This window comes from Eimeria acervulina, genomic scaffold (assembly GCF_000499425.1).
Source record: "Eimeria acervulina Houghton genomic scaffold, Eah_scaff520, whole genome shotgun sequence".
Lineage (NCBI taxonomy): Eukaryota > Apicomplexa > Conoidasida > Eucoccidiorida > Eimeriidae > Eimeria > Eimeria acervulina.
This window is the reverse complement of record NW_013549750.1, coordinates 5,631-19,894: the sequence shown is the minus strand read 5'-3', so window position 1 is coordinate 19,894 and position 14,264 is coordinate 5,631. Positions and strand designations below refer to the sequence as shown.

General features: G+C 53.5%; 2 protein-coding genes across 2 annotated transcripts in view; both read left to right on the top strand.

Moving 5' to 3' along the window:
• The window catches only part of EAH_00041320 (protein kinase (incomplete catalytic triad), putative), a gene marked incomplete at both ends in the record, with an annotated part of 13,862 nt that extends 1,920 nt beyond the window's left edge, over positions 1-11,942 (top strand). Inside the window, 13 exons of the mRNA XM_013395157.1 lie at positions 8-1,150; positions 1,518-1,637; positions 1,866-2,011; positions 2,280-2,652; positions 2,904-5,558; positions 5,944-6,134; positions 6,296-6,557; positions 6,766-8,177; positions 8,571-8,678; positions 9,268-9,538; positions 9,732-9,911; positions 11,195-11,528; positions 11,755-11,942. Of these exons, the coding sequence (XP_013250611.1) occupies positions 8-1,150; positions 1,518-1,637; positions 1,866-2,011; positions 2,280-2,652; positions 2,904-5,558; positions 5,944-6,134; positions 6,296-6,557; positions 6,766-8,177; positions 8,571-8,678; positions 9,268-9,538; positions 9,732-9,911; positions 11,195-11,528; positions 11,755-11,942 (7,383 nt within the window). The remainder of the gene's footprint in view (positions 1-7; positions 1,151-1,517; positions 1,638-1,865; positions 2,012-2,279; positions 2,653-2,903; positions 5,559-5,943; positions 6,135-6,295; positions 6,558-6,765; positions 8,178-8,570; positions 8,679-9,267; positions 9,539-9,731; positions 9,912-11,194; positions 11,529-11,754) is intronic.
• Positions 11,943-12,335: 393 nt separating this feature from the next.
• On the top strand, positions 12,336-13,157 carry EAH_00041310 (hypothetical protein; the record flags this gene model as incomplete). Its single annotated transcript, XM_013395156.1, has 2 exons — positions 12,336-12,455; positions 12,990-13,157. 2 exons carry the CDS (start codon positions 12,336-12,338, stop codon positions 13,155-13,157), a joined length of 288 nt encoding a protein of 95 aa, XP_013250610.1.
• Between the last annotated feature and the right edge of the window lie 1,107 nt (positions 13,158-14,264).

Below are 14,264 nucleotides of genomic sequence, written 5' to 3'. Positions count from 1 at the left end.
TCACCAGCCGGGTGCTGCTGCTGCTGCTGCTGCTGCAGCCGCTGCTGCTGCACTTGGCAGGATGCCTGGCTCCAGTGCTGCAGAGGCGCCTCACGTCGCAGTGGGAGCAGCAGCAGCAGCAGCAGCAGCAGCAACAGAACCAGCAGCAAGAGCTGCTGCCTTTGGCGGCTTCTCATCGCCGCTGGAGGCAACACAGAGTGACACCAGCAGCGGGGGAGAGACAAGCGAGGACTTGCTGCCGTACAGGCAACAGCAGCAGCAGCAGCAGCAGCAGCAACAGCAGCAGCAGCAGCAGCAATGGGCACGTTATGGGCAGGAGGAGCCGCTTCACTCTCCTTCTCTGTCTCTTGCTTCTCTCTCTTCAGACACAGACACCGTAGGCAGCAGCAGCAGCAGCAGCAGGGAGCGTTTGGACTACGGCGGCAGCAGCAGCAGGAGCAGCAGCAGCCCAGCAGGGGATGCAGCAGCAGCAGCAGCAGCAAGGCTGTCCGGGGCTGAGAGCCTCATCGTGCTGTCTACAACAGGCGACATCTTTCGTGTCTCTACTGGGGGTGCCTTCCAGTGGCAGGCGCACTTGGGGTCTCCGCTTGCTGCAGCATACGTCGCCAGCAGCAGCAGCAGCAGCAGCAGCAGCAGCAGCAGCAGCAGCACGACTACCCGCAGCAGCAGCACAAAGGAGAGCAGGAGCAGCAGCAGCAGAGGCGCTGCAAGCAGCAGCAGCAGCAGCAGCAGCAGCAGCAGCATGGAGACAATGACCTTCTCATCGTCTCCTTGCTCTCCTGCTGCTGTTGCTGCTGGAGACAGCAGCGGTGCTGCAAGATTTTCAAGCTCTCTGCAGCACCCGCCCGCCCCAAGCATACCGTTGTTTGCTGCGGAGGATGCAGCAGCAGCAACAGCAGCAGCAGCAGCAACAACAACAGCAACTGCAACAACTGAGGGGTGCAGCGACTGCGTTGTCCTTGGAGGTGCAGACCCCGCCCAGCCAGACAGCAACTTGATACCCACAGGAAACGCAGCAGCAGCAGCAGCAGCAGCAGCAGCAGAAGCAGCAGCAGCGACTCCTAGTGAAGAGACACCTGGACGCATGCGGCGGCTTCTCCCAGGCTACGATGGGCGCCTCTATTTGGTAGAGCCTGACGGTACAATGGTGGTGAGACTAGCTAGCCACCCAATTGGCTAGCTAGCTAGCTAGCTAGCTAGCTAGACACTCCGTTAGCTAGCTATCTAGCTAGCTGTCTAGCTAGCTATCTAGCTATGCACCCCGTTAGCTATCCATATAGACACCGAATTAGCTAGCTAACTAGCTAGCTAGGCACTCAACTGGCTAGCTAGCTAGTTAGCTAGCTAGCTAGACACCCAATTAGTTGCGGACAGCGTTTGCATAGGTTGATTTGTTTCTGAGCACAAGGGTTTGTTGTTTAGGGTATAGTGCTTGCTGTTGTTTGCTGTTTAGGGTTTGATGCTTGTTGTTTAGGGTTTAGGGTTTAGGGTTTAGGGTTTAGGGTTTGTGCGTGCAGGCGTTGCAAGTGACGGTGCCCCAAGTGGTCAGCCGTTTGCCTTTTCAGGCGCCGCTCTTCCCTGGGGTTTACTTCGTAGGGCGCAAAGACGCTACTGTCAGAGCCCTAGACCTGCTGACAGTAAGTAGCTAGCTAGCTGCAGCTAGCTAGCTGCTACAGCTAGCTGCAGCTAGCTAGCTATAGCTTGCTGCCGCTAGCCAGCTGTAGCTAGTTGCCGCTGGCTGTAGCTACTCCTACCTACTCCTACCTACTCCTAGCTGCTTCTAGCTACAGCTAGCTACTGCTAGCTATTGCTGCCTGCCGGAATATCGATATATTCTGCTGCTGCTGCTGCTGCTGCTGCTGCAGGGGCAGGACATAAAGGGGGAGCGACTAGAAGCCCTGGGAGACGGGGCGGGTGTATTAGGAGAGGAGGCAGCAGGAAGGCAGCAGCTGCTGCTGGCGCAGAGCGTGTGGCAGCTGTGGGCTGTTAGTGCGAAGACACACAAAAGACTGTGAGCAGCAGCAGCAGCAGCAGTAGCAGTAGTAGCAGCAGCAGCAATAGCACCACCAGCAGCAGCTGCTGCTCCTGAGGCTGCTGCAAGGTAGACAAGCAGCAGCGACGGCCGCCACAGATCCAGCGGAGTCGTTTATCTCTACTGCAGCAGCAGCAGCAGCAGTAGCAGAAGCAGCAGCAGGAGCGCCGAGTGAATGCGTTGGTGTGTGTGTGAGCTTGTGCTGCTCTTGCTGCTGCTGCTGCTGCTGCTGCTGCTGCTGCTGCAGGTGGGGGCTCTCATGGGTAGACGTAGCAGGCTTTGGTGGGGACCCCCAGCTGCCTAGACACCCGGAAGACATGCGGCTTACAGAGACACTGAGAGCTTCTTTAAGAGCAGAGGGCGAGCTGCTGTATATGCTGCAGCGAGACCCTGCTGCTGCTGCTGCTGCTGCTGCAGGAGACCCTGCAGCAGCAGCAGCGCCATTATTTTTGAAATTTCCAGCACCCATTGCTGCTGTCTTTGCTGTCACATCTCCTCTGCAGCAGCAGCAGCAGCAGCAGCAGCAGCACCCGCAGGACTCCCTCTGGCAGCAGCGGCAGGATCTGCACGGACCAACTGCCTATACACTCCAATTCGTTGCACGGCAGAGAAGGCCCACAGTACGTTATCTTGCTGCTGCTGCTGTTGCAGCAGCTGCTGCTGTTGTAGCAGCTGCTGCTGTTGCTGCTGCTGTTGTTTTGCTGCTGCTGTTGTTTTGCTGCTGCTGCTGCAGCAAGATGGGGCCATCTGGCTTTGCATTCGATGACTCCAGAGGTCGCACTAGCCGCAGCGCTGCTTGCAGCAGCAGAAGAGGCAGCAGCAGCTGCAGCAGCAACCGCATTTGCTGCTGTGTTGTGATGTGTGTCTACAGGGGCTGCCTCTCCCGCCCGACCCGTGGAGACAGGGAGAGACAGTTGCTGCTGCTGCTGCTGATGCAGCTACTCCTTTTTACATTCCCTCTTTGCTACCGGCGCCGCCGCTGCTACCGCCGCTGCAGCAGCAGCAGCAACTGCAGCAGCAGCTGCAGCAACAGCAGCAGCAGCAGTTGGTCTCCGTACACTACAAGTACCTTCAGGATCTGGCTGGGGCCCCCGTGCTGCAGCGGCCGCTTCACTGGGGCTTCCCGGAGTATTCATTAGACTCACCAGCAGCAGCAGCAGCAGCAGCAGCAACAGCGGCAGCAGCAGCAGCAGCAGCAGCGGCAGCAGCAGCAGCAGCAGCAGCAGCAAACCCCTCGGTCCTGGGAAGAGCCCCGCTGCCGCTAGAGGCCCCACCTGGCTGGCGGTCTTCCGTTGAAGGCTCTCCTCAGCAGTGTAGCAACAGCAGCAGCAGCAGCAGCAGCAATACCGGTCGTGTGCCAGCAGCAGTTGGAGATATCGAAGGCGGCACGACTCCTTGGTGGCCTCACGCCCGACAACAGCAGCAGCAGCAGCAACAACAGCAGCAGCAGCAGCGGCTGCCCTTTGAGCAGCTGCCACGACCCTTTAACCCGATTGTGTCTCCTGTCCTGGGTATCTTGAGGCGCTGGATGCAGCGAGTCTTTCATGCTGATATGGGGAAGCAGCAGCAGCAGCAACAGCAGCAGCAGCAGCAGCAACAGCTGCTGCAGCAGCAGCTACAGCACGGACCTTTCTCTGCGCTGCCCCTGCATCAGCACCCTTTGTGGCGCAAGACACGCCGCATGCAGCAGCAGCAGCAGCAGCAGCAACCAGCCGATGGAGCGCAGCAAGAGCAGCAAGACCAGCAACAGCAGCAGCAGCAGCGGGAAGGAGACACGGGCCCCACAGAGACGCCGAGTGGTGGGGTGTCGCTTATCTGGTTCGGCTCCGTTGTTGCTGCTGTCTCTGCTGCTGTTTGCTCTAGCAGTCAGCTGAGGAGACAGCCGCTGCTGCAGGCCTTTGTGGGGCGTTGGAGACTTATGCTGCGTTGGATGCAGCGCATACTGTCGCAGCAGCAGCAGCAACAACAGCAGCAACAGGCGCAAGCCAGCAACAGCAGCAGCAGCGGCACCTCCCCGTTATCGCAGCTGGAAGCAGAAGGGGAGGCCCGCTTCCCAGCAACAGCAGCAGCAGCAGCTTCTGCTGCTGCTGCTGTTGCAGATCTTTCAGGAGATGCGATATGGAGCTGCCAAAGCAGAAGCAGCAGTAGCAGCAGCAATAGCAGAAGCAGCAGCAGCAGCAGCAGGAGCAGCAAAGCAGTCTCCGATGCCTCTGATGAAGAATGTAACAGACGAAAGGGACACAGAATGAGTGGGAAGGCCCAGCTGTCTCCTTTAAGTGAAGAGTCTCTACCTACTGCAGCAGCAGCAGCAAAGGCGCGGAGACGGCGCACCACAACGACAAGCAGCAGCAGCAGCAGCAGCAGCAGCAGCAGCAGCAGCGCTGAAGAAGGCCGGAAGCAGCAACAGAAGAAACGTTCAAAGCGCTATGGAGAGTCTCATATAGGGCCCTCCGCTGTCCCTTCCTCATCAATGTGGGGGCCTGCAGGGAGGGCTCTGCGGGGCGAGCAGCAGCAGCAGCAGCAGCAGCAGCAGCAGCAGCAGCAGCACCGACGGCTAGAGAGCCCTTTAAGGCGAAGGGGCACTGTTGATGTTGGCAAGAGCCCCCGTTTGCCTCTGGCGCCTCCGATGCACCCGTTGAGTGCTGTCTCCTCCCCCGTACCCCCTTTTCGCTCCCCAGGAGCAGCAGGAGCAGCAGCAGCAGCAGCAGCAGCAGCAGCAGCAGCAGGAGCAGCAGCAGGAGGATCCGGAGTGGGAGCAGCAGCAGGAGGAGACAGTTCGTTGCCGGCTTCTGCGAGACCTCTAGGAGACAGTGCAGATGATGTGGGGAGCGCCTGGTGGTGCAGAGCCTTCCCTCCGCGAGGTGTCTCTGCTGCTGCAGGGGCAGCAGGGTTTAGACGTGTGGGGCGCTCATATGCATCTCTAGAGGAGATCATGCTTAGTGCTGCAAGACAAAGAAGGGCATGCGTTCTTGATGTTGAGTTTGATCAGACTCTCCCCTTCCCTTTCCAGCAGCAGCAGCAGCAGCAGCAGCAGCAACAGCAGCAGCAGCAGCAGCAGAGGGGAAGCAGCGCACAGATTCCTTCGCCGGGGGATATCAACACCACACCAGACCAACAGCCCATAGCTCCTGCGGTGTCTCCTGCTGCAGCGTTTGCTGCTGTTGCTCTTCCGGGCTTCTCTCCAGGGGACACCTTACCACAGCCCCTGCTGCCTCCCGCGCAGCAGCAGCAGCAGCAGCAGCAGCAGCAGCAGGAGCAGCAGCAGGAGCAACAGCAGCAGCGAGAGCAGCAGTGCAGCTCCGAAGTTGCAGATTCATTTATAGGGGGTCGTCTGGACACCCCGAGCCAGGAGGAGACAGACGAAGAGACAGACAGCTCTTTGGGGGTTGTCTCCTTGTCTCCACCCGTCTCCCCAGGGATCCCTGCTCGCTCTGCTCTTCTGAAATTTTTAGACAATGGCCGCTTTGCTCGCACCTTCCGCATTGAAAAACTTGTGGGGAGAGGAGGATTCGGCAGCGTCTATGAAGTGAGCCATTTACACCCCACAAACCACTGCGTTATACACGATCCCACGCAAGAGAGACACGATCCCACAGCTTAAATACACGATCCCACAGCGTAAATACACGATCCCACTACAGAAACACACGATCCTATACGGGATTAGACCACCCCACACGGAGAGCACACGATCCGACAAGGGGAGCAGACGATCCCACGCTGTTACGCTTGGGAGGAGACGATCCCGGCGTTTGTGTTTCGCATGCATTCTCCTCCTGCGTTGGAGCTGCCTAGGGTTTAGGGTTTAGGGTTTAGTGAGCCTTGTTCGCTTTACCCTCTGGCGTAGCCTCTGTGGGTTTGAGCGTGTGTATATAGGGTTTAGGGTTTAGGGTTTGCTGTTTGTTGTTTAGGGATTGTGGAGTGTGTGGGGTGTGGGGTGTCTGGTGTCTGCGCAGGTGCGTCACTTGCTGGAGCCTGGGCATCCAATATATGCAGTAAAATTAATTCGCCTGCAGCTGGCGAGCAGCGAAGACATTTCTTTAAGAAGAGACTTTAGGGAGGTAGCAGCAAACAGGGACCTCTACTCCAAACACGTCGTCAGGTAACATCTGCTGCTGCTGCTGCTGCTGCTGCTGCTGGTGCTGCTGCTGTGGCTGTTGCTCCTGTTGCTGCCAGTAGAGTGTCACTCCTGCTCTATTCCCCAGCGCCAATCGGCTGCTGCTGCTGATGCTTCTGCTGCTGCTGCTGCTGCTGCTGCTGCAGGTACTACACGTGGTGGTGTGAGGAGCCGCACTACCTGCCTATAGCGGATGGGGAGGGGGGCCCCCATGCGGGGCAGCAGCACAAGCGGCAGCAGCAGCAGAAGGGAAGAAGGAAGAAGCGGCCTCAAGGTCTTATGAAAGAAAGACGAAGAAGGAGACAGCTAACAGACAGAGCAGCAGCATATGCCCAACTAGCTGCGGTGTCTCCTTCTTGGAGAGACAGAAGAGGCACAGACGAAGGAGATGCAGTTCTAACATCAGCAGTAAGTGCTCCTGCATCCCTCTGCTGCTGCAGGTGCTGCTGCTGCTGCTCCTGCTGTAGCTGCTGTCTGCCAGATTGCTTGTCTCCGGTGTTTGCTGCAGCAGCAGCAGCTGCTGCTGCTGCAGCTGTCTGCTAGCGTGGTTGTCTCCGGTGTTTGCTGGTGTGTTGCATGCGTTTGCTGCTTCTTGGTGTCTCCTTTGCTGCTGCAGCGGAGGGCCTTGAATGGCGCTGCAGCAGCTTCTCGCCTCTCAGGGTGTCTCTCTGAGGATGACTATGGGATATCCCGAGCGCGGAAGGCAGCAGCAGCAGCAGCAGCAGCAGGAGCTGCAGCAGCAGCAGCAGCAGCAGGAATTCCTTTGCAGCGACAAGTAGCTGGAGATGAGAGCGACACAGAAGATAACATCGGCGTCTCCTTTGGAGGGACCCGCGAGTGCTGCAGCCTGGACAGCAGCAACGAGCATCAGCATCTGCAGCAGAAGCAGCAGCAGCAGCAGCAGCAGCAGCGGCAGCAGGGCCGCGCGTTGCGCCGCGTCGCTTCAAGTCCTGCGGTTTCTTGCAGCGGTAAGCTGCTGCTGCAACAGGAGGAGCAGCAGCAGCTGCTGCTGCAGCAAGGGCGTTTGCTTCGTCGCCAAGGGAATTACCTGGAGAGCAGCAGCAGAGATTTATTTTCTGCTTTGCGGCTGCCTCCGCTGCTGCGAAGTACGAAGAGACAGTCGAAGACTCTGCAAGCATCTTTAAGCGATATTGAGGGCTTGCTGCCGCAGCAGCACTCTCTAACGGGCTGTGGTTTGCTGCTGCAGAGGCGCAGCTATACGTTGGAGACTACAGAGACCAGCTGCTGCTGGTTCCCCCGTGCTTCTTCAGGAGACAGCAGAGGAGTATCTGACCCCCTTGCTGCTGCTCCTGCTGCTGCTCCTGCTGCTGCATTCCCGAGGTGTCTCCTCCCGTTGCGCAGAAGGAGACACAGCACCAGCGACTGCAGCACGAGATCTGTTCAGAGGATTGAAGCAGCTTTAGGCCGCGGCGATGCAGCAGATGGAGCTTGGAAACTAAGAAGAAGGAGACGAGCCGCTGCTGCTGCTGCTGCAGCAGCTGCTGCTGCTGCTAGTGGTGGCAGCAGTCACTGGGCGCAGGGGCTCAAGGGAGGGACAGCTGGAGACAGCAGAGGCAAAGGGGGACTCGATGCCGCGCCGCAGCAGCAGCAGCAGCAAGTGCAGCAGCAGCAGCAACAACAACAGCCGCAGCAGCAGCAGCAGCAGCAGCAGGCAAAGCGTAAGATAGTGCAGCAGCAGGTAGACGTGTGGAGTGATGATGACCTTTGGAGTGCTTACCTCAGCGATGATGAAAGAGAGTTAATTGTTTTTCAAGAAGAAGCTTCAGACGCAGAGGGCAATCAAAACCAGCAGCAGCAGCAGCAGCAGCAGCAGCAGCAGCAGCAGCAGCAGTTGCAAGTGGCACCTGCACGCGGAAAGGAGCGCAACCAGAACAAGGAAAAGCGAGGTGCTGCAGGGCAGCAGCAGCAGCAGCAGCAGCAGCAGCAGCGGGGGCCTTTATATCCTGTCGTTCTTCTTATTCAAATGGAGATGTGCACAGGCCTCACTCTCAGGGCTTGGCTGGACAGGTTCGCGTCTGCTGCTGCTGCTGCTGCTGCTGCTGCTGCTGCTGCAGCTAGCTTTAGGTTTTTCTTTTGCGTGTCTAGTTAATCTGTATCCCTTGTGTGTCTTCTTCAGTTCTCTGTTTGAGTGTCTCTTTAGTTGTCTCTTCTCTTCGTTTGTCGGCCTCTCTTTTCTTGAAGTGTTGTCTCCTTTGTCTGTCTCCTTTTGCTGCGTTTTATTGTTTAATGTGTCTCCTTCTTCTGTCTCCTTCTTGTGTCTCCTTTGTGTGTATATTCATTTTAATATGTTAATTTTAATTGTCGCCTTTAGCTGTCTCTTCTTATTGAATATGTCTCCTTTGACAGTCTCCTTTCTATAGTTTATTTTCTTTAACTGTCTCCTTTGTCTGTCTCCTGCAGGCCGGAGCGTCTTTGTTTTGAAGAAGAAAACGCGTTAGGCCGCTGGCCTCTGTTAGAGTTAGATTTGTTTAAGCAGTTAATCAAGGGGATTAGAGACATACATGAGAGGTAGGATGAGCAGACTGTCTGTCTCCTTCTACTGTCTCCTTCGAGCTTCTGCTCGTCTCCTTTCATTCTTCTTTTCTTCTGCTGGCTGTCGCTGTTGTAGCTGCTCTTCTCTCTCTCTCTCTCTCTCTATATATATATATGTATATGTATAATATATATATATACATATATATGTATATATATATATATATCTTTCTTTCTCTGTTTCTTTTCTGTCTGTTGGTTTGTCTGTCTCTGCGTCTCTTTGTCTGTCTCCTGGTGTCTCTCTGTCTCCTCTGTTTATCTCTATTAAAGGCCTATTTATTTATCTCTTCATCTGTCTCCTTTTATATCTTCATCTGTCTCCTTTTATATCTTCATCTGTCTCCTTTTATATCTTTGTCTGTCTCCTTTTGTCCTTCTGTCTCCTCCTCTGTGTCTTTTATTTATTCAATTTATATACAGTCTTGAACTTTGTTTTCTTTTTGTGCGTCTCTCTCTTTCTCGCTATTTCAATCTCCTTTTTCTGCTGCTGCTGCTGCTGCTGCTGCTGCTGCTGCTGCTGCTGCTGCTGCTGCTGCTGCTGGTGCTGCTGCTGCTGCTTGTGCAGGGGTATAGTGCACAGGGACTTGAAGCCAGAGAATATCTTCGTAGACCCGCAGTCTCACGTTTTAAAAATTGTAGACTTCGGCTTAGCTAAATTCATACAAAGAAAAACAGCAACAGAAGCCACTCCCCCCCCTCCTGCTGCAGCAGCAGCAGCAGCAGCAGCAGCTGCTGCTGCTGCTACGGCCGCGGGCGACTCTACTGTCTCCCTGGAGCAGCAGCAGCAGCAGCAGGGGTCAGTCAAAGGCCTCACAAAGCCCGTCTTCTTCGATATGGTAAGCGATATAAGAAAGATTGCTGCAGACTGCTATTTGCTGCTGTTGCTGCTGCATGCATGCATGCATGCATGCATTTATCTTCCTGTCGTGTGTCTGATAATGCATCTCCTCTTCCGCTTCTGCTGCTGCTGCGTCTGCGTCTGCTGCTGCTGCTGCTGTTGCTGCTGCTGCTGCTGCTGTATGAATTCAGTCTTATAAAGGAGAAGTGATAGGGACTCCAGCATATGCAGCACCAGAAGGAGGGGGGTTATGCGACGAAAAAGCAGATATATACTCAAGTGCTCTTATTCTTCTAGAGTTTCTATGTCCTCGATTTAATACTGTCATGGAGAGAGTTAAAACTCTTGAGGCTTTTAAACGGCTCGCTCAGGTATGCAACAAACCCAATATGTGCATGCATGCATATCTGCATGCATCTGCATGCATGGCTTCTGCATGCATGCATGCATGCATATGTGCATGCATGCACTCTTGGCTTTTCCATGCATGCATCCATATGCGTGCATGCATGTATATGTGCATGCACGCACCCTTGGCTTCTTTATGCATGCGTGCATGCATGCATATGTGCATGCATGCACTCGTGGCTTCTGTATGTGTGCATGCATGCATGCATGCATGCATGCATGCATGCAGTTTGAATGGTAGAGGTGTGTATAGGCGGTTTTGGTGTCGCATCTTTTTGTGTATTTTTGCTTCCAAGCAGCAGGAGCCTGTCTCCTTCTTTGGAGGTGCTCAAACTGTCTCTTCTTTCTTAGGCCCTTTCTATATATCTGCTTGTCTGTCTGTCTATCTATCTGTTTGTCTGTCTGTCTATGCATCTCTGTCTATCTATATATATCTATTTATTCATTTATATCTCTATATATCTATGCGTATCTAGCTTTCTGTTTATCTATGTACATGTTTATATATATATATATATAGATATATATGTACATATATATATGTATATATGTATATATATAACTCTGTTCACCAGAGTTGTTGTCTATCTGTCTATATCTATCTATATCTGTATATATATATATATATATATATATCTATACAGATATATATATACATATATATATACAGATATATATATATATACAGATATATATATATATATATATATATTGCGGTGTATACGCAGGTGCCTCCACACGTTGCTGTTCACCAGAGTTGTTGGCGCGATTTGATGTTGGAGATGGCTCAGCCAAATCCGCAAGACAGACCCTCAGCTAATGAGGCAAGGAGACAGACATAATTAGTTATTTTATTTAATGTTTAGTATTAAAAAGAGCAGCTTAAAGAGAGGAGACAGACATAATTAGTTATTTAATTTAATATTAAAAAGAGCAGCTTAAGCTGCTGCTGCTGCTGCTGCTTAACCCCGCGCAAGCTTGTGCAGCTGCGTGCATATATAAATATATATATATATGTATATATTTATAAATATATATATATTTATATATATTTATATATATATATATGTACATTTTTATAAATATATATATATATATATATATTTATAAATATACATATATATATATATATATTTATGTTTATATGTATTTATATTATATCATGATGCCATATCGCAGCACCAGTCTTTCGCTCGGGTTTAGGGTTTAGGGTTTAGGGTTTAGGGTTTGTTGATGTTTGTTGCAGGTGCTGCGCCGGGTGAAGCAGTTGCTAGCTTCTGCTGCGGATACAGCAGGAGACAACACGTCTGCTGCAACAGCAGCAGCAGCAGCAGAGAGAGCAACAGCCAGCAGCACTTTCGGGTCTCCTACAATAAAGAGACAAAACAGCATATCGTCTTTTTCTTACTTGCAAGGCCCCGGCAACCCCCTTGACCCTGCTGCTGCTGCTGCTGCTGCTGCTGCAGCACCAACCGCAGCAAGCGCAGAAGTAGCCACAACAGCAGCAACAGCAGCAGGGCCTGCAGCAGCAGAGACGCAGCAGCAAACTCAGGAGACACCTGCGGAAAAACAATCCCCCAGTGAGGCTGCCTTGCTGCTGCCACCAGAAGCAGCAGCTAGAAAGCCCTAGCTGCCGCAGCAACAGCAGCAGCAAATGCTGCTGCTGCTGCTGCAGACAAGAGACAGGTTGCTTGGACCGTCAGAGGTCTCCTGGAGGCAGAGGGGACGCAAAGGGCCTTGCTTCTGCAGCAGCTGCTGCAGAAGCAGCAGCTGCTGCTGTTGCTGCTGCTGCACGCTTTCAGACAGCTTTTGCTGTTGCTGCAGCAGCTTCTGCTGCTGCAGCACACTATGCAAGCGATGCAGCAGCAGCAACGGCTGCAGCAGAGGCTGCCGCAACGCAGTGTCTCCCCCACTGCAGCAGAAGTAGCTGCTGCTTCTGCCCTACCCAGGATGATATTCTTAGAGAACTGCAGCAGCAGCAGCAGCAGCTGTAGCTGCTGCAGCAGCAGCCGCATTAGTGTGGAGGCTGTGTCTATCTCCTGCTGCTGCAGCAATTGTTTGTGTCTTTGTAGCGTCTTCGTCTTCGGGTGTCTGCACACCTCGTTTCCTGTCTTTGCCTCCGCGCCAAAGATTGTTTGAGGCCTTTCAACAGATGCTTTTAGGGTTGCAGCAGCAGCAGCAGCAGCAGCAGCAGCAAAAGGAGTAGCACTAGTAGTAGTAGTAGCAGCAGCAGCAACAGGAGTAGCAGCAGGAGCAGCAGCAGCGTGAGCAGCGGTAACGGTAGAAACAGATGCTACAATAGCAGCAGCAGCAATAGCTTCAGCAGCAGCAGCAGCAACTTCTCTGCAGGTAGAGGCAGAGCGAATAGCCACATCAGCTGCAAGGCAATGGCTGCCGCTGCTGCTGCTGCTGTTACGGTGCAGCCCTTGACCCCCAGCAAGCAGCAGCAGCATCAACAACAGCAGCAAGAGCAGCAGCAGCAGCAGCAGCAGCGTTATGTAGAGGGGGTATGCATGTGGTGTGTTCACACATCGCTTGCTGCGGCAGCAGCAGAAATAATAATAAAATATAATAATAAAATATCTACATAGAGATATATATTGTATATATATGCATTATATAAATAAAATATATATATTATTTATACTGTCTTATTATCTACGTATTCATCGTTGCGTTTAGAGAGGAAGTAGCTGCAGTTGTGCTGCTGGAAAAGAGAGACAGCAGCAGCAGCAGCAAAGGGTGCAGCAGCAGCAAAACGTGTAGCAGCAGCAGCAAGGGGTGTAGCAGTAGGCTTTTATAATAATATTTACTACATTAATAATTCTACTTGAGCTAACTACAGAGAGAGTAAATGTGCTGCTGTTGCTTGCCTGCTGCAGTGTGTGTTGCTGCTGCCTAGCTGCTGCAGTCTGCTGCTGCAGCAGCAGCAGCAGTAGTAGTAGTAGACGCTGCAGCAAAGGCGGCTGCACTCCCCTGCAGCAGCAAACCATAAAGCGTCAGCTAGCTGGTGTGCTATACATAACTTTATGAGAGAAAAGGAGACAGTTGTCTCCGAAGAGCAGCAGCAGCAGCAGCAGCAGCAGCAGTCCGTAGCTGCGGAAGGCGGTGCTGCAGCAGCAGCTGTGCTGCTAGAGAGAAAAAACCATTATAAGGCAGCAAGCACTAAAGTAGCAGCAGCAGAGGTGCAGCAGCAACAGCAGCAGTAGCTTGCTGCTGCTGCTGCTGCTGCTGCACAACCAGCTGCTGCATCACCCGCAGCTTGCAACTGCTTAACAAGCCAGCAGTGGCGGGGAGGGAGGGCCTCAGCAGCAAATCTTGCTGCTGCAGTACTTAGGCAGCAGCAAACAATGCCTTCTGCTGCTTCTTTTTGCTGCTAGTATTATTAAATTATACTCAAGTCTTTCATTATTGCTAGGGGTGTTATTTTGCTGCACTCAACTGCAGCAGAGCAGCAAACCAGCAGCAGCTCTCTGTACTGCGGCTGCTGAGTAGGGCCTGCTGCTGCAGCACCAGCAGCAGCAGCAGCAGCAGCAGCAACAGCAGCAGCAACACCCAGCCTTCTTAATCTTCCCAGCAATATAAACAACTGTTGCATCAAGAAAAGAAGCAAAAAAGACAGGTACGTTCCTTTACCCTGCCACACATCATCGATCAGCAGCAGCAGCAGCAGCAGCTGCTGCTGCTGCTGCTGCCGCTGTAGCTGCTGCTGCTGCGGCGGCGGCGCTGCTGCTGCTGCTGAAGAGTGCTGCCTGCAGCAAGACTCTTGCGTGTATAGCAGCAACATCTGCTTAAGGCGGCCCGACGTGTTGCTATTTGCTTCCTGTGTTGCTGCTAGAGGGGATTGGTTGTACGTGAGAGAAGAAGAGGCAGACAGGGGGAGGCCCCGAGTGCAGCAGCAGCAGCAGCAGCAGCGGCAGCAGCGGCAGCAGCAGCAGCAGCTGCTGAAGCACCAGCAGCACCTTAGAAAACCCGGTTTTTTCTTGTTGCTGCTTCGCAGATTCTTAATCTCTTGAGGGACGGCTTAACTTGCAGAGACGCGTAGGGCGGGGCGCTCTACCTGCTGCTGCTGCTGCTGCTGCTTTTGCTGCAGCAGCAGCGTCAGCAACCGCTGCCAGCTACAGCTGTCTCTTGCGGACACGGCTCTTGAAGAGAAGCAGCAGCAGGTGCAGCCTGAGACCCGCTGTGAACAGCAGCAGCAGCAGCAGCTACAGCAGCAGCAGGAGCAGCAGCAGTAGCAGCAGCAGCAATCTGCAGCTGCCGCGGCAGCAGCAAAAGCAGCGGCGTACGGGCCCCTGCTTCTACTATACCCGTTT